The following is a 23309-nucleotide window of genomic DNA, read 5'->3' as shown; positions in this document are numbered from 1 at the left end:
CAGAGTAAATGCAAATCCTGCTTTTACTATAAGCAAATTCCTAAACTTTGAACTTTCCAGTTAGGCCACACCAATTTTAAACCTAGTTCTTCGGGATTTCCCGCCACTAAAATGGAAAAGTTAGAAAATAAAATATATAAAAGATTACCGCCCCTATTTCAGATGCTCAGAAATCCGAAGAACGAAAGTCTGATTTTTCCCTTCCCGATTCTGGTTTGTGCTTTAGACACGCTGAAATCCTTATCACTTGAGCGCTTAAACCGGTAAGAAAACGAAAGTTAAGCGCAAAAGGGACACAGATTAAGAAAAAAACGAATGAAAAAATGGCGGGTGTTTATGTTGGAACCTACTAATAACTCGAGAACACGACAAAAACATTCAAAAACTTACAAAACGATCACCACCAACATCAAAGTGTTTAAAAACAGCTTTTCCCCTCGCACAATTAGAGGCTGTTTAAGTAATATCTGTGCAACATATACAAATGTGGAGGACTTTCGCCAAAACCTCCAAAAATATTACTAAATCTGCCACTATACTATCCCTGAGCATAATCTTCAGTATTGAAGGCAGCTCAGTATAATACAGATACAGATACAGAACTGTGAGAACTTTTGACAGAGATGTTGTTGTTCCCTGTACCATAAGCCGTTTAAAGATTTTTTCGATTCTATAAACGCAAATGATGAAAAAATGTGATCGATGTGGTAGATGTAAAATTACATGCTTTATAGATAATCCAATGCTTAAAACTACGACCCTATTTTCTTTTTCTGAATATTGGCATCAAATTCAATTTTAATATTTTTTTGACTTTTACTTCATATCATGCCAACAACAGCAAAACATGGAATAAATATCCTTCCATGTTTGTTTTTCAAAGATAAAAGCAAGGTCACAAAAACTAATATAAGAATTAATGCAATTGAAATTAATATGATGATATTGAATGCTTCTATAATTTTGCATGACTAGTCAAGATTATATCTATAATTTGATATTTTATATTCAATATATATACATTTGATTTTGTGTGACGCTAAAACATTCCAATTATTACATTTGCATACTTGAAAAAAAAGTAATGTAAATTTACATGGAAAAAAAAAGTATTTTCATGTACACAAATGCTAACCTTTTGTTCTATTGGGTGTGGCAAATTTTTACAGATTTCCCAATATTGTAGATCAACAATATCTATGATTCTCCTATGGTGTTTTTAGTAGAGTTCCACCTGGACGAGAAATTAAAACATTTGAATTTGATAAATAATTTTTTAATGTTTGTATACATCATATTCTCGTTTTTGATACCGCTCGCCCCATTTTTTTGGGGAAAATGGAAACTTAAAAAAAAAGAAGAATAAAAACCCACCCTCTCGCCTCACTTTTTTTCTCCAAAATCCCAAAGAACTATTTTTCAAATTGGTGTGGCCTTAATGATCTAAGTTTGTTTTTTCTGCTAAGGAACCTTTACTTCTGTAATTGTTTAAATATAGGTAAATTTAAAGAATTTCTTTTTTAATCCAAAAAATGTATTGCACCTGTTAATACCAATGTACCCATAGTGCAGAACTTTTTTCACAGAACTTTATTTCTTTATGTCACTCGTATATTTGGTATAGTCACATGAACAATTTTATGTTCAGGCTTAAGCAAATTAAGTACTTATAGTGCTATAATCTGAAACTCTTAACAGTTAATACTATCAGGTTCATTCATGGTACATTAGTGGTTACTTAGGTGTCTTGTAATATAAAATAAAGACAGCATTTCAATGCCAGCTTTCATTACCATCCCTCCACTGAAAAAGTCGGTAACCTACTTGGGAATGGGTCAGAATAAAGATGTACTGACATCGTAGTATTCTACCACTAGTTCTCTACCTAATCCTTGCTGGAAAAAAATGTGAATAAACCAAAAAATCCACATGGGACAATACCCTCAAGAACCAAAAACAAAAGCATGAGTTAGGTTGCTTAACACAGTAAACGTTAACAGAATTTTCATTAAAATCTTATTGCTGCCAGAGAGCACCTGCTATTAGTTTGTCAACATGCAGCTTATGGACATAATTAAAGCATTATATTGGTTTGAAACTTTAAATACAATGTCAGACTACACTTTAAATATTGGCTAGATTTCATTTTCATTGTTACCTTCTGAGGTCTTATGCCACTAGAACATTTCTCAGTTGTCATTGTAAATTCCATATGATAAAAAGATGTATCTATTTTTTTTATTTGGACTAGGTTGTTCTGACTTCATTTAGATTTACATGTAGGGTCTACAGAGTGTCATAAAGACTGTATTAACTTTGTAATGGCAGCATAGATTAGTTATGACATGAGCAAGAACAGAACTTTTAAATTCAAACCAAACATAATGGATCCTTCATTTGGAATAGTAAAGACCTTTTAGAAACATGGGGCATCAATCCTCTTGTCTACATCATAATTCCCCTTCATTACGCAGCATCATTGTACACTTTGGTAACAACAACACCGTGATATAACTATTCTTTTGAAATTTACAACCAGCATGACATGTTAATAAATTATTCACATGAACGGCAACACATCTTTTAGATTCCAGCCGGTCCGCTCGTCTAGCCAACTGTTGACATAAAAAGACCATTGGAATTCTAACATAAGCACATTACCAAATAAATATATAGATCTATTCGTAATAGACCGGTTACAAAAAGCATGGAAAACTAAATAGTGGTGATTTGGCATCTGGCATAATCATGAGAAGTATATATCGATTTTTTCATGGTATAAATGTTGTGGAAGAAGTAGTAAGGCTCAGGTATTACATCGACAGAGCAACGTCGCTTACCAAGTCAAATGGATGGTGAGTAGGAATATTGAAGGCACCACCAAATCATCAGATCCAAACGACCATCTCCGTCGGAACACCACTATTCCAGGCATTTTCACTCCGCGTAAAATATCCTTTCGTTAGGTTACATTCCTTTCGTTATTTAATCCATTGCCCTCCTTGTTTTGAAAACCAACACCGGTATTTCCTCGTTCCGTACCCATGTGTAACCGCTGCTTTCTCACATTTTCTAAACAGACGACGCATTTGCTCCAGCTCCGAGAGTTCGCGCGAGAAACCACGAGACTTAAACTGTGGAAATGCGATTGGATGGCGATCGAGACTTCTGACAGGAAGTGCTGTCCAGCATCAGATCGGTTTGTTTATCTTATGGTAATGTAAGGTTCATCCGATCTGATCGATTCAGTTTATACATAATGGCAGATAACACAAACTTAATTTTTACAAGTATATAACATGGGTTCGAATAGATAGAAGAGGCTTGTGATGTGAGTATGATCAGTGTGAAACAAGAAAAGTAGTTCAGTCGCTTTAAGGTTCATGTAATGGCTTTAAACAGTGATATTTTGCAAGCCTAAAACGCATTACTGTGCTGCAATTGAACAGAACTAATTTCATTAATTGTTGGTATACTACCAATAGGGCTGGCTAACAATGTCAGTCTCATACTGTTGAAAATGTAAATTTTGTCATTAGAAATGAGCTTTTGCTTTGTTTGTACTTTTTCTTTCCATTCAATAGCAGTGAAATATGAGAAAAACTTGTCTTTAATCTGCAGTTAGAAAAGTTCATAGTGAACTCGTTTGTATGATTCATTAAGTTGTTCGATTGATTCAACCAAATAGTACCAAAGTATGCCATCGTGTTCAGTTGTGAATATGCCAGGTACTCCAACAGTTTGTTTGGCAAAATCGGACCAGCAAATAGCGCAGGAGCCTAGTGTAGTAAATGCAAATGGCTGCTATAAATGGCGGATCGAAAATATCGCATATAAGAAGCCATCTCAATTGATACAAATGTTTTTATAGACACCAAAAGGTACTCTGAACATAACAAGAAGACTCTTCAAGAAAAAAAAACAATTCAAACAATCTGTTTGGGGCGAAAAAGAATGCAAATTGTCCGGAAAGAGCCTCAAAGTCCACATTTTAACTATATTTTTTTCGTAAATATTCTTCTTGTCATGTTCAGATTTACCTTATAGTGTATATAAGAGCACTTGTATCAATTAAAATGTCTTTTTATATGCTATATTTGTGATCCGCCATTTAAAGCAGCCATTTGCATTTACAACAATAGGCTCCTGCGCTATTCGCTGGTTACCGATTTTGCCAAACAAACTGTTGGAGTACCTGGCATAGTCACTACTGAACACGATAGCATGTTTATTTGGTTCCATTACAATGCAATTTTTGTCCGATTTGGTATTTTTCCACAACGAGTTAAACGTACTGACTCGCCCCTAATCCCTCTCAATCATTTAAATATACATTTTTCTTGTCACCAAGAAACCACAAACATTATTTTATATACTCTTTCAAACTGAAATTTAATCTCTGTAGGGGACCAGTGGCATCTTAGCTAATCACAAAATTAACGTTATCTGTTGGATGTCGTTGCGTACATGTATATTTTCAGTAGAATCGACCTGACCATTTAATTGTTAGGGGATGTGTCCCTTGTCATAAAGGTTAAAAGTTAGTATACCATTATCACGAAAAAAACGTTACCTTTGATAATACATTAATTGTGCATAGTTTATTTGTTTTGTAACAATCTGCCAGCATAGTTTGTGACAATGATAAAATGAGTTGCACAGTAATACTGTCTGATTTTCAGGCTTATAATCAATGATATGGATGAAAAAAATGTAACAAAATATCACTTTGGTGAAATACATTAAAGCTTAAGAGGACAGTCGAAATTCGTCACGAAGCCATATTTAATGTGATGAGAGAAAAATCTTGACATTGGTCCAGGAACCATACTTGATTGTGTTTCGAAGATCAAACAATATACTATTTAACGAAACGATCAAACCAAAGTCCAGATATTGATAGAGACACTGTTTGTACATATATGGAGAATGAACGTGTAGGCCTATTGATGTGGATGTTGAACGACTCTGAATTCCATATGATTACTTTAAAACATATACCAGAATATACACATTAAAATGCCTAATCCAAGTTATGTAGACGACCATAAGGAAAGTCTAAAAATAGCTTTGCTTTGCATTTCTGTCCTACAAGGTAGGCCTAACTGTCAGTTGCCATAAGGCATAACTGGGTTTCGAACAAAAAACTTCTGGATACTAGTCTGATGCTCTACTGATTGAACAACCTGGTCTCCATTTATAGACTTGGTTCAATCCGATAACAAAAACCTCCCAACATTTTCAAAGAGTCTGAGACTGCAGATCTAGACAGTTGCACACATACTGTTACATATTTGCAGATATGACCCAATGACGCATGCAAATATTCTTTTTTTTTTCCACATACAATCACACATTGAAACCTCTTACCGGTAGCAGCAGTACAAAGCACAACACTCGAAAGAATCCAAGGCACACATTCCATATGCAGTCCTTGAAGCCTTCACAACAAACTAAACTCCACACTTTAACCTTTTATCTTGCAGCTACACAAAAACTAAAAAAAAAAACAATCCTTTAATTTCAGCACTGTACATAATATTTCACACGCCCCTGCGTATACCCCACCCCCAGATTACAAATTCTCATTATTGACGGCTCGACCTTACAATAAGAAGAAGCCTACATCAATTTGTGTGCTAAATCCGAGTACACTAGACAGGAGAAATAAAAATGTAGTGAACCTGGGACCTCCAAAGTCCAAATATTAGCCTTATGCCCTACTTATTGAGATATTCAACTTAATTAGTCCAGTCCCGCTACACTTCTCCTTCCTTTCTCAAAGCCTTTACTCTCTAAGACACACAAGACCTTATACCACCACCTTTAGGTATTCGGTTGATCTTGCTTCCAAGTGTAACAGGAGAAAAAATGAAGCGGCCGGTCTGAGTATGGGAACCTCTAAACACTAGTACTACTTTAGATGGTCTAAATGTAGAACGAATATACGTACCCGGCCCACTATACCTTTCGGCCGGGTACGAACTGGTCCCTATGTGTCGTAATGGAGCACTGCCTCCGAAAATCACTCGGGCACAGTTTTCTGTAATTTTTGTCCAAATATTCTATGTGTTTACATGCATCTATATAATACTTTTGTCAAAAACAAACATAAGGACCATTCTTAATATTTACCGTACAGCTCACAAGAGGTCAAATTCACAATTTGTAGACTTGCCGTATAATTTTCCTTTGCAAAAGACCATCATAGCTATATGTGAAACATTAATGTCTCGCTGTGAATTTCATATTTTATACGGTTCAGTTTTATTGCCTAGTATATAAGTGATATAAAACAAGTAGGATAAAATGTATATAGACATTTAAATAATGGTTTGCAAGATCATTACTTTAATTGCTCATTAGCAGTAATAGGCATTAATTGTAGCTCTAAAGACGACACCATTTTCTGTCTAAAAGTCTTTTGAGCTACAATATTGCAGCTACTCTAAATGTTGAGCTACCTGGGCGCTGATATTCGACACAGTCCAGTCCTGCTAATACACAGGGATTTAATGTATTTTTCTAATGCCCTCCTCGGAAGATATGTAAACAGCTTCTGCTATTCATAGCCGTTTCATTAGAATAATTTATAAAATAAAAATCATTGAAAGGTTATTATATTATATTTAAAATTATAACACCCATATACAACGAGAAACAAGAATAATGGAACAGCTGGATGACAAAGTTGTTCCACAACGTCGTGTTTCAAGCTTCTGCCTTCAAGTCAACCTTTTTTTGCAAATGACAAAAGATAAACAAAAAATATATAGTTAAAATAAGGTTTGTTTAACTTTACAGTAAACATTAGTCGATTCAATATCATGAAACAACTCATTAAAGATTATACATTAAAATATTATTTGGGACTATTTTTTTATTGATATAAAACTGGCAGACCAATAAGTTCAGGGTTGCTTGTTAGAAGTCTGGCTGAGGGCACACTGCTCTTGCCCCGTTACATTGGATTGAAATTTCATATCTCTAGACCATAGAATTATTTCAGCTAGCATTCAGGCCAATCCATTTCTGTGTCAAAGTAAGGAGTTCCAAATCCATAGATAATGTAGTCACAATAACTTTAATGATATATATACATTTAAAAAATTCACGTAAGCATTGATGTCACTATTTTTTAATTTTATCGGGGTATGAAAAAAAAATTGTTTGCAAACTGTGAATCCGCGTAGCGGATTCTCACAAAAGTTTGCTAACTTTTTTTTTTCCATAACCCGATAAAATTTTAAAAAAGTGACATCAATACTTATAATTAATTTTATACTCCATTTGATGAAATGAAGTTTGTGTAAATGTAACATTATAGTGGTTTTTAAAGGGATTCTTTTTTCCGAATCAATATGCAACGTCAATGTCTCTATTGTGACGTCACAATAATGTCGGGGTTTCGCGCCATTCTCGGATTTTTTTTCATAGTGGTTTGCAAAAAAAATATTGGCCAATCAGAAAGCCAGATTTGGTATGAAAACAAAGAAAAATGAATTGTATTAGTATGAAATTTTCAATTGACACTCCTCATATATGATGTTTTATTTCTTCTATTACACAGATATATGATGCTGGAAATTAACTGCCATCAACTGTGACCATGAAGATAGCACCAAAATCCTTTTTCATCCTTCTATTTTCGAGTTTGCTTGTGTTCTTACTGCTGGCAGTGTTTATTCTTTTATGGTCAAATCAGGAAGATGAAATCTTAGAGGACAGACATATCAAACTTTTAAGAACAGAAAAGCAGACTGTGTTGTCATCAGTTATTGGAGATGTGAACCCATCATTGCGGGACACACGCTGTACTTTCCACACCTGTCTTGAGGTATACCATTGTGGGTATAATGACCAGAAACAGTTGAGTATTTATGTGTATCCTCTAGAACAGTTTGTTGATGACAACAATGAAGCTATTACTCTACCCATGTCGCGAGAGTTCTACGACTTACTGGAGGCGATCGTCAACAGCCCCTATTACACCGATGAGCCTGAAACCGCCTGTCTGTTTGTACCTTCTATTGACCTCCTAAACCAGAACAACCTTCGACTGAAGGAAGTCGGACAGATTCTGGCATCATTACCATGGTAATGTTTTGTTTTGTCCAGTACTGGTGACTAATTCTGTGCTTCATTTGATTTTTCCCCTCGATACATTTAAACGACTTATATTTTAATTTGTGTTAAATTTAATAATTTTAAAGTGCCTGTTCTTAATTTTTGATTACTATTAGTTTTAATGACACAAAACTATTTGGTTACCTAGCGCTATATAGTCTGTGATCTTGTTTACCAGTAGGTTGAGTGAATTTATCTAGCGCTATATAGTCTGTGATGTTGTTTACCAGTAGGTTGAGTGAAGTTATCTAGCGCTATATAGTCTGTGATCTTGTTTACCAGTAGGTTGAGTGAAGTTATCTAGCGCTATATAGTCTGTGATCTTGTTTACCAGTAGGTTGAGTGACGTTATCTAGCGCTATATAGTCTGTGATCTTGTTTACCAGTAGGTTGAGTGACATCAATAATATCCATGCCTATACAGGTAGATAATTTTACTTACATTTACAAACAGGTGGAACGATGGGACCAATCACCTACTGTTTAACATGTTGCCAGGGACCGTTCCCGACTACGGGACTGTTTTGGAAGTGGATACAGGGAAAGCTATTATAGCTGGAGGAGGTTTCTCCATCTGGTCCTATAGACGGACATTTGATATATCTATCCCTGTTTACAATCCTCTAGTGGACTCCAGAAAACATCCCCACAAGTCCTACCTGTAAGTCTAAGATGTTAAACATTAGAGCCAGGTCATAACTATATAAATTCACACGCAAGATTAAAAAGAAACAAACTTGATAGCACCTTGGTTGCTAAAACGTGCTAAATCCTTAGATGTCTTATTCTGTCAAAATGATATTTTTTAATCTTTATTGTTTATTTACTGAAGAATTTTCTTACATAGGTTAAATGTGATTGAAAGTATTTTTTTATCGTCTTATATGCCATAAAAGAGTCTGAAGATAATATGGGGAATTCCATGCATAATTGTTTTCTTCAGGTAAGGAAGTCAAGCATTGGTGAAAACTGGGATCCAATTTTTTCTAGTTTTCCATGATGTAATAGTATTGTATAGATTACAGAATTTGAAAAAAAAGCAATGAAGATTATTGAAAAATACTACATGTACCTGTCTACCACCAATATCAAATTATGTCATTCAGATAGAGACAAATGTTATCTCCCTTTCTCACTATTTATGCATTTTATTTTATTGTAACAGAATGGAAAGTTTTCAATGTATTTGAAAAAGTTGTCCAAACTAAATTTGAGAGTGCTGTTTTGACAGTGAAAAGAGGAAGTGGTTCCTGATCTCGGCCCAGACAGGTCTCCACAAGGAGTACAAAGATGTGGTGGCTGATGTGGCTAACACTCACAAACACGTCCTCATCATTGACCGCTGTCCACGGGAGGAGAAACCATGGAACTTTTCACGTCGGTGTAGCGGAGGCAAAATCTACAACTACCCTGACATTCTAAATGTGGGTAACAGAGGGTCTGTTAAAGATCATAAGCAAGAACTGTTCTAAAAACCAACTGATAGAATGGTGTGCTAACATTAAAAAGACCAATGATTCTCGACAATGATGACTCTTCTTTTTAATCCTGGAAAATGTCCCAAATATTGAAATAAGTTGAATTTACAAATTCTATAAGATAATATTGTTCATTCACTTTCAGTTAAGAAAGTACAGATAATATGAGATAACAAAGATTTACTAGCCTGAAACTGCTGCCATTTTTAGCCCACCATCATCAGATGGTGGGCTATTCAAATTGCTTTTCGTCCGTGGTCCGTCGTCCGTCGTCCGTCCTTCCGTCCGTTAACAATTCTTGTTACCGCTATTTCTCAGAAAGTATTGAAGGGATCTTTCTCAAATTTCATATGTAGGTTCCCCTAGGGCCCTAGTTGTGCATATTGTATTTTGGGACCAATCAGTCCACAAAATGGCCGCCAGACGGCCATCTTGGATTTTGATAGTTAAAGTTGGTTACCGCTATTTTGCAGAAAGTGCTGAAGGGATCTCTCTTAAATTTCACATATAGGTTTCCCTAGGGGTCTAGTTGTGCATTTTGCATTTTGGGACCAATCGGTCAACAAGATGGCCGACAGGCCGCCATCTTGGATTTTGATAGATAAAGTTTGTTACTGCTATTTCTCAGAAAGTACTGAAGGGATTCTTCTCAAATTTCACATGTAGGTTCCCCTAGGGCCCTTGTTGTGCATATTGCATTTTGGGACCGATCGGTGAACAAGATGGCCGACAGGCCGCCATCTTGGATTTTGATAGTTGAAGCTTGTTACCACTATTTCTCAGAAAGTACTGATGGGATCTGTCTCAAATTGCATGTCCATGTTCCCCTAGGGGTCTAGTTGTGCTTTAATATTGCATTTTGAGACCGATTGATGAGCAAGATGGCCGACAGGCCTCCATCTTGGATTTTGTTAGTTGAAGCTTGTTACCACTATTTCTCAAAAAGTACTGAAGGGATCTGTCTCCAATTTTTGCAGGTTCCCCTACTGGTCTAGTTGTGCATGTTGAATTTTAGGACCAATCGGTCAACAAGATGGCCGACAAGCCACCATCTTGGAATTTGATAATTGATATTTGTTACCGTTATATATCTCAGATAGTTCTCAAAGGATCTTTCTCAAATTTCATATGTAGTAATATGTAGTAAAAGTTTGAAAAGCAGAGAAAAGATCCCTCTTTCGTTTGTCAGACATAGATCATTCTTTGGTGGGCGCCAAGATCCCTCTAGGATCTCTTGTCTTAACTACTATTACATTAGACCAGTGCGTATTCAAAATATCCCATACTGCATATTCTGTTCTTACTTTAGTCATGTAATTAAGGGCATTGTTGGATTATATATGAACCTAACTCTGATGTTGGTAGGAGGGCACATTTTGCCTGGTGATTCGAGGTGCCCGTATTGGACAGGCCGCCCTCAGTGACGCCCTCATGATGGGATGTATTCCTGTCATTGTAGCAGACAGCTACGTCCTCCCCTTCTCAGAAGTCCTCGATTGGAAAAGGTTTGTAGGATGAAGTAGGGAAACAAGCTTCAGTGATTTGATTATTATACTAAATCATATTTCTAAATAAGTATATTACTATTAATTAATTTCTAAGGTGTGATCGTCATGAGAACTTTGCAATGATACTGGAATGTCCAAAACAAGAAACAAAAAATGTCTTGTTTCACTTTCTAGACAAACAAGCTGAAAATGTTTAAAACATAATGAAATTAAATAAAAAAAAACATATTGAAATAAAAGAGAACAAAATTAATGGCTTTAAAGATTGTAAGTTGGATTTTTGATGCTGTGAAACAGCATTCTTAGGTACGCTCGGAGAGCCTGTGCACATCAAAACAATGAAACCACTCTGCGATGAAAATTAAAAGTTGTTTTGTTCATTTCACGTAATACCTGATGGTATGAAAAAATAAAACCCCAATATTCAAAACCACAGACATAGAATTTGTACATACGTATACACCATGGATGGAGTGTTTTAAGTGTTCAGTTGGGACTCTATGATATTTGTATTACTCCGAGAATATATGACTCTTTCATATGTACATATGTAGGATAGAACTATTCCACCCAAGGGTACAGAATTTTGGGTCAGAACCGAGGCTTGCCGAGGTTTCTGACCCAAAATTCTGTACCCGAGGGTGGAATAGTTCTATCCTACATAATTTACATATGAAAGAATTATTTTCTCACATTGCTTGTCAAGTTACTTGCACGAAAGGTGAGGCAGCCATTTTGTTACAAAATCTTAACTTCTTAAATAATTGATCGATTTTAAATATAAGAACGCCATTTGAAAGAGCTCATCAAAGTTTGGTTTATATTAATAAATATAAACAAGAAATCTTAGGTAAAACGGTTTGAAATGCAAATTAAACAAATGAAATTGTAAATAAATCCAGCAAATCAATCGAAATAGAAGAAAAATGACGTCAACTTTGGCTGATATGACGTCATTTGATTGTTCGGCAATTGTGACGTCACAGCTATGTAAGATAGATTTATCTTACATAGCTGTCTTTCATGGGACAACTCTATCTTACATGGCTAGCTATGTGAGAACACTGGTCTCCCGAAAATCACGAACAACGCCTTCTTCGCTGTCTTCCTCCGCGACAGACTTTCGGTGGATTTTGGATTGTGTGTTTATTTAAATTTTACGTAATTCATGCTAATGATCGATTAGTGTAATCAAATGTTAGGAAGGTAACTGCAAAAAAAAATTATTATAACGCTTATAAAGTTTTTTGTGTGTGTTGTATTGACGAACTATATCTGATGATATTATTGCGCAGTAAAAGTTAATAGTTTTGAGTACGTGTCTCCTCCCTTGATCTGTCACTTGGAGTTCTGTCTTTTGTTTATCGACAACTGCGGTATATTGAAAGGGAAAAAGTACCAAATCTATCAACATAAACTTACAAAATATAATGATAATATAGATCTATTTATGTACGAGCAACTTCAAGTGACAAATGAACTTATATTGCCGTGTAATGTACGGTAGCCTTATGAAGACTTGCTAAAGTCCGATGTATTGCAGGAAGTTTTCTTGATGATACCGTTCTTATGAATTCAAAAGAAATTTGACTGTTATAAGAAACCAAATAATGTACCCATTACTTCACAAACTTATATGGCCATGTTTTATTATAAGTCAAAAGTCGGCAAAGCAAAACTGATGATAGATGTTCTGCACGATAATATCTCGCCAACCAGTTACTGTTAACGTTAGGCTTAGGAAGACCGTTGCTAAAGTCCGATACATTACATGAAGTTTTCTTGTTAACGGTTAGCGTTCTTGTGAATTTAAAAGAAATCCGAGTGATATACATAATGAAATAATGTACCTTTTATTTGGCAAAAGTATCTGGCCATGATTTATTAGTCAAAAGTCATCAAAGCAACCCATGTTAGTTTTCTAAAAAGGAAACCAAAACATATCCGGAAATGGTAATATTTCTAATGTTATATTTTTCCGAAAATATTCTTCAATGTTAAGTGGATATTAAGATACGAAAATGTTTACTTATTATTTTTTTGTCTTTGAAGAGACATTGATGAAATTGATAATTTAGCAATTAATAAAGAATTATAAAAAAAATGATACTCAGATTCTGAACGGTTTCATTGGTGTTGAAATCGTTATTTCAAAAATAATTTAGAAATAAAATTTATTACAGTTATTTCAGGATAATAAGTTATTCAACTTATTGTTCTTGAAAAACTTCAAATATCATAAAATAAATACGGTATATCGTAAATATTTTTTTTTATTAAACTCCGAAATTCAACACTGCACACTTATGTATAGTTTACTAAATTCTATATTTACATGAAAAACCAATTTTTTTATTCCTTTGTTTGAGTCCTTCATTCACAGCATCTATGAGTGGCCTTGGCACTTTGATTTATTTAAATTATATATGTTTGTACCATTATTTTTGTGAAAAACAATCTATATTCTTTTTTTGCCATTATGTAACAATTATACCGTATTCATATCAATCTTACAGAGCAGCAGTGATCGTTAAGGAAGATGATCTTGGCCAGGTAATGGAGGTCCTCCAGGCATTCAGTCTCGATAAAATCCACATGATGAGGAAACAGATCAAGTTCCTGTGGGATAACTACTTCTCCTCCATGAAGGCCATAACACTGACCACACTCAACATTCTCAATGACCGTATCTTTCCTCACGCCAGTCGCACCGACGAACATTGGAATGAAATTCCAAACCAGGTAAAATATTCAGCAATTTATTAATTTAATTATAAAACATTAATACCAGACATAATAAGATGTTTATGACAAACTTAGTGAGAGCTGAAGATCAGTGGATTAGGATGAATTTGTGTTAACACTTTCATCACTGATTAAATTACATGATGGGTATTTAGGCCCTGAGAAAATATGCACGTGGCTTTTCCTGGCCCAAATTAATTTACGATTATTGCTGGGTTGATTTGGTCCTTCTGTTTAAAATACGTTTTTTGAAAGAAATACGCAACAGAATTGATCTGAAAACGTTTTATCAGCTAAATATATTATCGATGATATATTTATCGATCCAAAATGTGAGCAAGATAAATTCATACATGAAAAATATGTGTGTAACTTGCCTTCATTGCGTTAATTCAAGCGGAGAACACGTGGAGACGAAATGTTTCAGAATGTGTAATTTCGTTTTGTAGTGAAATGGATGGTATATTCGTCAAAGAAACACGCAATCCATTATCTTGAAGATAAATACAAACTCATCTTTTGAAAAATATATTTGGAAAGTGCTCTAAACTGCTGTAATAGCCGGCGATAGCGGGGCGTACTGACAGCAGTTTTCGACCATGGTTGTTAACCGCCATGTTGATGACGCTGGATAAGAGAGACAACTCTCGCCGCAAAGAAACTTAGGTAGCAAAATACTATTTTTGGAACAACTGGTACACTCGGTATTAACATGAAGAAAATGGAGGGGAAAAAGACAACGAAAAACACGATGATTTTAGTTCACATTTAAAACACTGAATCATGAACCATAGAAGGGTAATCACAAACAGGCACAAAATGCCTTTTTTTTTTAATTTTTAGCGTGATCAGAGATTTAAATACCGTAACAATGTTAAATCTCTGGAGCATTATCATGTTTTTATATATATTTTTTTCTTCAAATTTTGAGATAATGTTGTAAAATCTTCTTTTATTGTGTGTTGTTTATTTTCGTAACGCGGATCACATAAAACAGTACTGCCAAATTATGGAAATGATCCACAAATGACCGTCATGGTGCACGTGATGCTTTTGATATTTTGATTAGCAACTAAGTTATAAATTACATGACACGACACAAGAAATATCAACTGTTCCCCAAAAGTTTTCAGGGCTGCAGCATGACCGTATTTTACTTGTAAATGGTGAAGCACGTGTGCAGGAAAAGACAAATACTAAGGACGTACAATACATGAGTCTTACATGCAAATGCATAATAGTCTATGCGTGAAATAAGTAATAAGTTAAAAGTTATTAAAGTATGTCATTTTTTTCGTTCATTTAGTGAAATCTAATAATATTTGTAAACAATTCTTATTTGGGTTGGGTTTATATCAGTGGTGTTCACTTTCTATGTTTTTGATGTTTGCCGATCGGAAGCTCAATGGCACCCCCTGCTGAGTCGTGCTGACACAGGCCAGGTGTGACTGTCGACATCTAATAGCCTCGGGTAGTTTAATTTTGTGCCAAGTAACAGAAAACTCACAAAGCATGTCAATTCCAGCTACAGTACAGCAACATAACTGTCTGGGAATCATGCTAACTAACTTCAGGTGCCTATTTCAATATTAAAACAATATATTAAAACCATACCATATTTTCAATTATTACGTTTTCATGAAATACACGTAGTATATTTTGCTCATGTACAAAAAACTACATTCAGTTTGAATGAAGTGGTGAGCAAAATGCAGCAACTTGGACTTTTTTCTTTATTATGCAGTCGTTCAAAAAGTTTGAATAAGCATGCACTTACGTGAAATTTACCGTAAAAAGTTAAATATTCACGACACAGTCTAATATAAGACGAGTTTGCAGAACATCGCATGAATCAACAATATCGACGTACTAGCTACGTAGTTACAGTGTAGGTGCACTTGTCCATCTGTTTGTATGGGATAGGGTAACGTAAGTGTGTATCCTTCTGATATTGTCAAATTTGCATGTCGTTTGTTATAAATTTTCTCTGTTTGTTTTAAAAATGATAAGATTTCATATTTTATATCAATAACTAACTTATACTGGACCGGAGTATGCAAACATTTTAACACTGGACAAACACAAATGCCGAATATTTAAAAGTGTACTGACTGTTAGAGAAGTAACAGCGGGCAGACACTTCCTCGCCGATAACGTGATCACGACTGCACCGTAATTTTGTAATATTGTAGTTTCTGTACGTGTTTTAACATTGTAAGGGTGTAGAACGTGAAGGGATTGTCAATTATTAACATATATTGTTATAATTCAATGAATGATTCCAGCTTTATTTACACAGACTGTTAATTTATTTAGTAACATTTTTTCCGGGAATCAGTTGTTTAGTCTGTCCCGTCCGACCGGAAGTTCCCGTGAGCAGAAGTTCAAAACAAGTACGTAAATAGAGAATGTTTGTAGTCTTACAACCGGCTGAATTTCTTTATTTATTACCAAATATTACCTCATTTAAGAGGGAAGTTACCGGGGATATTATTATCGATGTATATTTGCTGAAAAAACGTACAGAAAAAGCAACCACTTCCGTGATGCATTAATGCATCATTCGGCACAGGCTTGGTGATGCATTAATGCATCATTCGGCCCAGGCCCGGTGATGCATTAATACACCATCAGGGCTTAAAGGTTAACCTGTGATCTATATTATTGACCTGGGATTGACCTGAGACCTACATTATTGACCTGGGATTAACCTATGACCTACATATTTGACCTGGGATTGACCTGTAACCTACATTATTGATCTTTAATTAACCTCTTACCTACATTTCTTAACTGTGATGGGTTTCATCACATTAAGATCACATATTACAAGATTATGAGAGGTAACTGCCATCTAGACTTGTGTCATAACTGACCAAGTATAATGAGCTATTTATTTGTTCTCCAATTAGAATGCAGTAAGGAACCCGTTGTTTCTGCCACTGATACCTCCGAGCAGCCAGGGATTTACTGCAGTAATCCTCACATACGACCGACTCCAGTCGCTATTCCAAGTCATTCATCAGGTGGCAAAGGTCACCAGTCTCGCCAAGGTTGTTGTGGTGTGGAATAATCAGCTAAAGGAACCACCTCCAAGTAAGAAATTTACAACATTGTGTTAAGGAATGATTTTGCTGTGGAATATCTGGTTAGACTTTATCAGCCTTTAATGAAGCTTTGTCATCAGTCAGTGCTTTTGAATTTCAATTGTAATTTGTTTTCTTTAACATTTGTCTAAATAATCATAGCAGTTTTGGGTTTGGGAGATATAAATACTATTACACTTATATAGCATTGACAGCCAGGAATAATGCACATACAGTGGACCCTCGATAATCCGGACACCTTCGTTCCCAGCCTAAACCGTCCGGATTACGAGTTTTCCGGACTGCCGAATTCCGTGTTCTTAGTCAATTAAATTGGCACGTACGAGTTACTCCCCTTGACCTTGTAATCGATGATAGGCTTTTATGTAATATACGTGTATCATAATTAATACTTCGTTTGTTATGATTTATAGGTATTTTTATATCATTACGTTAAAAATATTGAATAAACGTATTTCTTCTTCAAAATACGAAACCTAAAGCCATTGTTAATTGTGTACTATGTATGCATATAGCTACGTATCCCACTCTTGATCTATCCTACGGCAAATTGCCTAACAAAGGATCAATATCATCTACGTTCTTGGCATAAGAAAAAACTATGATAACAAATAGTTGTGAACATATTTGTATAATGTGTGTTTTAAATGACCATTTCTACAAATCTTTGCTTTCTGACTTACAGACGTTTGTAACAACCACGCGCCCGTTCACGTCTAACTTCGTGCACAATGTCACACACGTGTAAATGGCATATGCCGTAGCCTTTATATCTTATACCACAGACGATGAATTCGAATAGATTCACATACATTTAAAATTCTTATTAATTTTGTGAGTATTATCTCACTTTATTGTATTCGATACTCATAGCGATATATTCTGCATGCGAAACAAGTAAGGTATCTACAGCATACGTACCCGTACCCAAGCTCAAACTGCATGTTTAAAAGTGTGTGGCTAAACATATATTGCGTATCTCAATAACAACACTGAAGTTTGATCTCCTATAGAAAACCAATGAACCGTTACATGACTGCATGTACCCGTGTGAAAGGTGTTCAGGTAAACGCCCGTGGCTATGACCTGGCAGCCGTCGTTATGACAACACACTCAGTGTCAAGTGATTGTGTGTATTGTACACATGACTGTAGCTGGCCATGGATTTTCTCGGCACGTGGCGACAACAAATTGTCCGGATTATTGCGGGAATTTATTAACGAAAATGACATTCCGTTCCCAAAATGGAGGTCCGGATTCGGAATACAAATTTCCGGACTAGTGAGTATAAATAACGTTACGGAAATCCGTTCCCTGACATTTCTGTTCGGATTGTGAGTTTTCCGGACTAACGGCATCCGGATTATCGCGGGTCCACTGTACCTATAGTAGTGTCCTCTCTCTTTTCAGTGTCCAGTTGGCCAGACATTGGAAAGCCAGTTAAAGTGATCAAGACCAGTAAAAACGCACTCAGTAACAGGTATGGAGGAAAACTTCTCAAATGTGGCAGATATATTCCTAACTGTACTGGTGTACTAACTTTTAACTGGTTTAATTTTCCCGTGATAATTACAAAATGTTTACATTTGCTTGTTTTCCGATCACTGGCAGAAACATTTGATGTGTTTGTTGTTTTAAGTCCTATTAACAGCCAGGGTCATTTAAGGATGTGTCAGATTTAGGGAATGGAGAAGGCTTGAGTCACCAGAGGAGAAAAACCAGTGACCTATGCTCAGTACCAAGCCAATACCCCACTTTGGTTTTAAACTAAAAAACACAGGTGTGAAGGGATAGACGGGATAGTGGTAATATGTTGGTACACCTTAACCACTCTGCCACCTCATTTGTTATAGAAGACTTGTCATTATCTGAAGATAGTTTTTAACACAAAAGAGCATAGTTCATGCAGAATATGATTTTTCAGGTTTTTCCCGTATGATGAAATTGAGACTGAATGCATCCTGGCACTTGATGACGACATCATTATGTTGACGGCAGATGAACTAGAATTTGGATACGAGGTTTGGAGAGAGTTCCCAGACCGTTTGGTTGGTTTTCCCTCTCGCGTTCATGTTCTGGATAACACCACGCTAAAATGGAAATACGAGTCTGAGTGGGCCAACAACATCTCAATGGTTCTCACTGGGGCCGCATTCTACCATAAGGTATACACATTCACTCAACCAAGTTCTCATTCCAGAGCACTGGCATATTCCTTACTATCATTATCTTAATGTAAAACAGTTAATATCTAGAAAAATCCTATACTCACCCAGTGTTCTCCCTGATGGAATTTTTCCTGCTGGTCCTAAGGACCGGCTGACTAAAATCCTATACTCACCCAGTGTTCTCCCTTTAGGAATTTTTCCTGCTGGTCCTAAGGACCGGCTGACCCTAAAAGTTACTGGTCCTGATTGAAAGTTACTGGTCCTCACAAAGTAACAATTCATCCTTGTAGTTTATGTAATTACTAGCAAAGTTATAGTTTTACTAACAAAATATATATCTGCATATCCGGATTAGTATCGTAGGCTCTCAACAAAGTCAGTGGCATGGGAAGATGAAACGTAATTGGGGGGCAAAGGTCCCCTGGGGAAAAAAATTTACGATTAAGAATGGCTGAGATGAGTTTTACAATTTGTTGAATTTGCGAGCGCCGAAGGCACGAGATTTTGGTTATTGGGAGGTCCGGGGGTCTCCCCGGGAAACAATTACGATTTAGAATGGCTGAGATGAGTTTTACGATGTATTTTGATGAATATGGAGATTTTGTTGTTTGGGGGGGGGGGGGTCTTGGGGTCTCCCCTGAGAACAAATATTACGATTTGGAATGGCTGAGATGCGCTTTACAATGTATTCAAATGATTTAAATCATTCTTCATACAGTAATTTTTCTATTTAAAGTTACCTGCATTTAGAAATGATAATTGTGAGTGATGTCATACCATTATGCAACCCAGCTCGATCTGAACATACTGGATTCACACCATCGGCACATTGTTGTGTAACTCAAAACAAGAGGCCCAGAGGGCCTGTATCGCTCACCTGGTTTGTAATGTCAAGTCATGTTCTGAATACAGGTTCATTGTTTCTTTTCTGAAGGAATTTGAATATTTACCTCTTATTTTCCTATTGGGCCCCGCCCCTCCTGCCCCCGGGGGGGTCAGAGCCAAAATTTATACAAGTTCTGTTCCCCTTCCCCCAAGGATATTTGTGGCCAAATTTGGTTACAATCCATGCAGAACTCTAGGACAAGTAGCGATTTATAGGATTTACCTCTATTTCCCCTATTGGGCCCCGCCCATCCTCTGTTCCCTCCTGCCCCCTGCCCCCGGGGGGGTCAGAGCCAAAATTTATACAAGTTCTGTTCCCCTTCCCCCAAGGATGTTTGTGGCCAAATTTGGTTACAATCCATGCAGAACTCTAGGACAAGTAGCGATTTATAGGATTTACCTCTATTTCCCCTATTGGGCCCCGCCCCTCCTGCCCCCGGGGGGTCAGAGCCAAAATTGATACAAGTTCTTTCCCCCTTCCCCCAAGGATGTTTGTGGCCAAATTTGGTTACAATCCATGCAGAACTCTGGGACAAGTAGCGATTTATAGGATTTGCCTCTATTTCCCCTATTGGGCCCCGCCCCTCCTGCCCCCGGGGGGTCAGAGCCAAAATTTATACAAGTTCTGTTCCCCTTCCCCCAAGGATGTTTGTGGCCAAATTTGGTTAAAATCCATGCAGAACTCTATGACTAGTAGCGATTTAAAGGAAATGTTGACAGACGGACGGACGATTGACAACGGACGCCGCGCATGACATAAGCTCACCGGCCCTTCGGGCCAGGTGAGCTTATAATAATAAATTGATTTTCTTGCTAAGACACATAAACAAATCAATTTTTTAAGAAGCATTTCTTGAAAAAGTATAATCCCTTGATGGGCATTTTTAGTCTAGTTTGTGTGAATTGAAGTTTTAGTAAACGCGCCGCGCAGCGGAAAATTTTCTAAGATGAAGTACCCCTGCTGGTTTGTATATATATCTACTATCTGGACCAAAAGTTGCCGGTCAAAGGACCAGCTACACGGTAAAAATTGTCTGCCCGACTATAATATTGACGGTCACGGGCAGACAGACAGGCGTTAATTTCGAACGTTGTACTCACCCCTTTATTCCTGTACACAAGAAAAAATGATTTACTTCAGTCAAGTTATTTTCTATGTCATTGCAGTACTTCAGTTACCTGTACTCCTTCCAAATGTCTGAGGATCTCAAAAACTGGGTCGATGAACACATGAACTGTGAGGATATTGCCATGAACTTTCTCATTGCTAACATCACGGGTAAAGCTCCGATTAAAGTGACACCCCGTAAAAAGTTCAAGTGTCCAGAGTGTACAAACACCGAGATGTTGTCGTCTGACATCACACACATGGTGGAACGATCCGAGTGCATCAACCAATTCACCGGTATATATCAGGCCATGCCACTCAAGATCGTGGAATTCCGAGCAGATCCTGTGCTCTACAAAGACGATAACATCCCTAATATACTCAAGAAGTACAATGATATTGGCAGTTTATGATGCTGCAGTAACAGTATGCTAGTGTATGAAAAATTAGTGCTGTTCTTGAAAATGTCTTTCAAATTTTTATATAATGTAAGAGTCAGAATGTATGCAAGAGCAGCGAGAGTATGTGTGGAATATTTGTGGAGAGATTTTATCGTCCATCCAAGTCTTAAGAAGGAGGTTACTTCATTAAAGAAGTGTTGTGTAAATTTTCTTTTTCATATAACAGTTTGCTTTTGGGAATCTCAGTAAAATACAGTAAAGAAGGAATTCTACATAAGGTGCTACAATCATCTAGTCTTCAACCAAATCATGGATTAGAAAGAAAACTTGAGAATAATCTTCTTACATTCTGGATTTCCCAAGCTGCAGCTTGTTTCAAACTGTCAATAGTTAATTGAGGTTTACTTTCGGCATGCTGTGAAATCTAGTAAGTACAGGATGTAAAGCAATATGTTTCAGACTGAACAAAAAATGAATAACTGAAAGAAAAAATTTGACTGAGAAGAGATTTCTCTGATTATGTAATGATCAAAGAGGTTTTCTCTTTCATTGCTGCCATGGTGTTGGCCACTATATTATCAAAGAGAGGCAATTCTGTGGAATATGACAAAACTTCTTCACTTTCTTGCTAAATTGAACAAATATGTTCAGAATTTTTTTTAAATGTTTGTGATCAAATATTTACCATTTTCAGATGAATTTTTGTCATCCTAACCAGCAATAAAACTCATTCTAATGTATTTATATTTCTGTACATAAGGCATATTCTGACAGCATGAAACAACATTTTTAGATCAAACTTCCATTTATTTAAACTTTTAGAACAAATTTACACGTGAGGTTGTACTTTTGTGATTTACTACTGTAGCTATGATTTGTGTAGTTGTATGTCTGTGTCAGTATTATTGTAATATACAGATTGTGGATACATTCATAAAAGCTTGTCTTTCATTTTGTGTGTATATTTTTGGGTATTCAGCCCATTTTTAAGTCACGGATCCTTTTGAATATTTTATTATACTACACCATCTTATACTTCATATTTCATTGATATCTTTATAATAAAAGTATCTCAGTATCTCACCTTGTTAGAGTTTTATATTTTAACACCGAGTTTATATCTGTCTAATCTGGGCAAAGTCTATTCTGTCTCCGTAATTCGCTACTTAACTTAAAAACAACTAGTCTGTTAAGTAGGGTAGGTATACATACATATTGTATAGTTAAGTACATCTTTCTCTGTATGGGGTAGTTATACATACATATTGTATAGTTAAGTACATCTTTCTCTGTATGGGGTAGGTATACATACATATTGTATAGTTAAGTACATCTTTCTCTGTATGGGGTAGGTATACATACATATTGTATAGTTAAGTACATCTTTCTCTGTATGGGGTAGGTATACATACATATTGTATAGTTAAGTACATCTTTCTCTGTATGGGGTAGTTATACATACATATTGTATAGTTAAGTACATCTTTCTCTGTATGGGGTAGGTATACATACATATTGTATAGTTAAGTACATCTTTCTCTGTATGGGGTAGGTATACATACATATTGTATAGTTAAGTACATCTTTCTCTGTATGGGGTAGGTATACATACATATTGTATGGTTTGATGAAGAACTACAAAGATTAAGAGGTCGGTATTGATATAAGTTAAAAGTATTTAATAGAGATAAATCCCATAGTAATCGGCAACAGCTACACGCAAGTAAACGAGAATACAAAATAGCAGAGATGAAGCGTAAAAACATGTATAGGAAGGTAGAA

General features: G+C 36.1%; 2 protein-coding genes across 5 annotated transcripts in view; one reads left to right on the top strand and one right to left on the bottom strand.

The window, feature by feature from the left end:
* The window catches only part of LOC138310072 (diacylglycerol lipase-alpha-like), a 74240-nt gene extending 71136 nt beyond the window's left edge, over positions 1-3104 (bottom strand). Inside the window, exon 1 of the mRNA XM_069251241.1 lies at positions 2841-3104. Within this exon, the coding sequence (XP_069107342.1) occupies positions 2841-2935 (95 nt within the window). The 5' untranslated portion in view covers positions 2936-3104. The remainder of the gene's footprint in view (positions 1-2840) is intronic.
* Positions 3105-3122: 18 nt separating this feature from the next.
* LOC138306122 (exostosin-2-like) lies at positions 3123-22607 on the top strand. Of its 4 annotated transcripts, none has more exons than XM_069246519.1 (10): positions 3123-3199; positions 7571-8097; positions 8582-8788; positions 9359-9551; positions 10971-11110; positions 13630-13855; positions 16771-16954; positions 18376-18445; positions 18890-19130; positions 21186-22607. In XM_069246519.1, exons 2-10 carry the CDS (start codon positions 7610-7612, stop codon positions 21537-21539), a joined length of 2103 nt encoding a protein of 700 aa, XP_069102620.1. In that variant the 5' UTR covers positions 3123-3199; positions 7571-7609; the 3' UTR covers positions 21540-22607. The 4 variants fall into 4 exon arrangements, with proteins under 4 accessions (XP_069102620.1, XP_069102612.1, XP_069102594.1 ...); XM_069246511.1 differs by having other exon boundaries at positions 3125-3215; XM_069246493.1 differs by having other exon boundaries at positions 3136-3331.
* The last annotated feature ends 702 nt before the right edge of the window (positions 22608-23309 follow it).

The sequence above is a fragment of the Argopecten irradians genome, chromosome 1 (genome assembly GCF_041381155.1).
Source record: "Argopecten irradians isolate NY chromosome 1, Ai_NY, whole genome shotgun sequence".
NCBI classification, from domain to species: Eukaryota; Metazoa; Mollusca; class Bivalvia; order Pectinida; family Pectinidae; genus Argopecten; species Argopecten irradians.
This window is presented reverse-complemented; position numbering and strand designations above follow the sequence as displayed.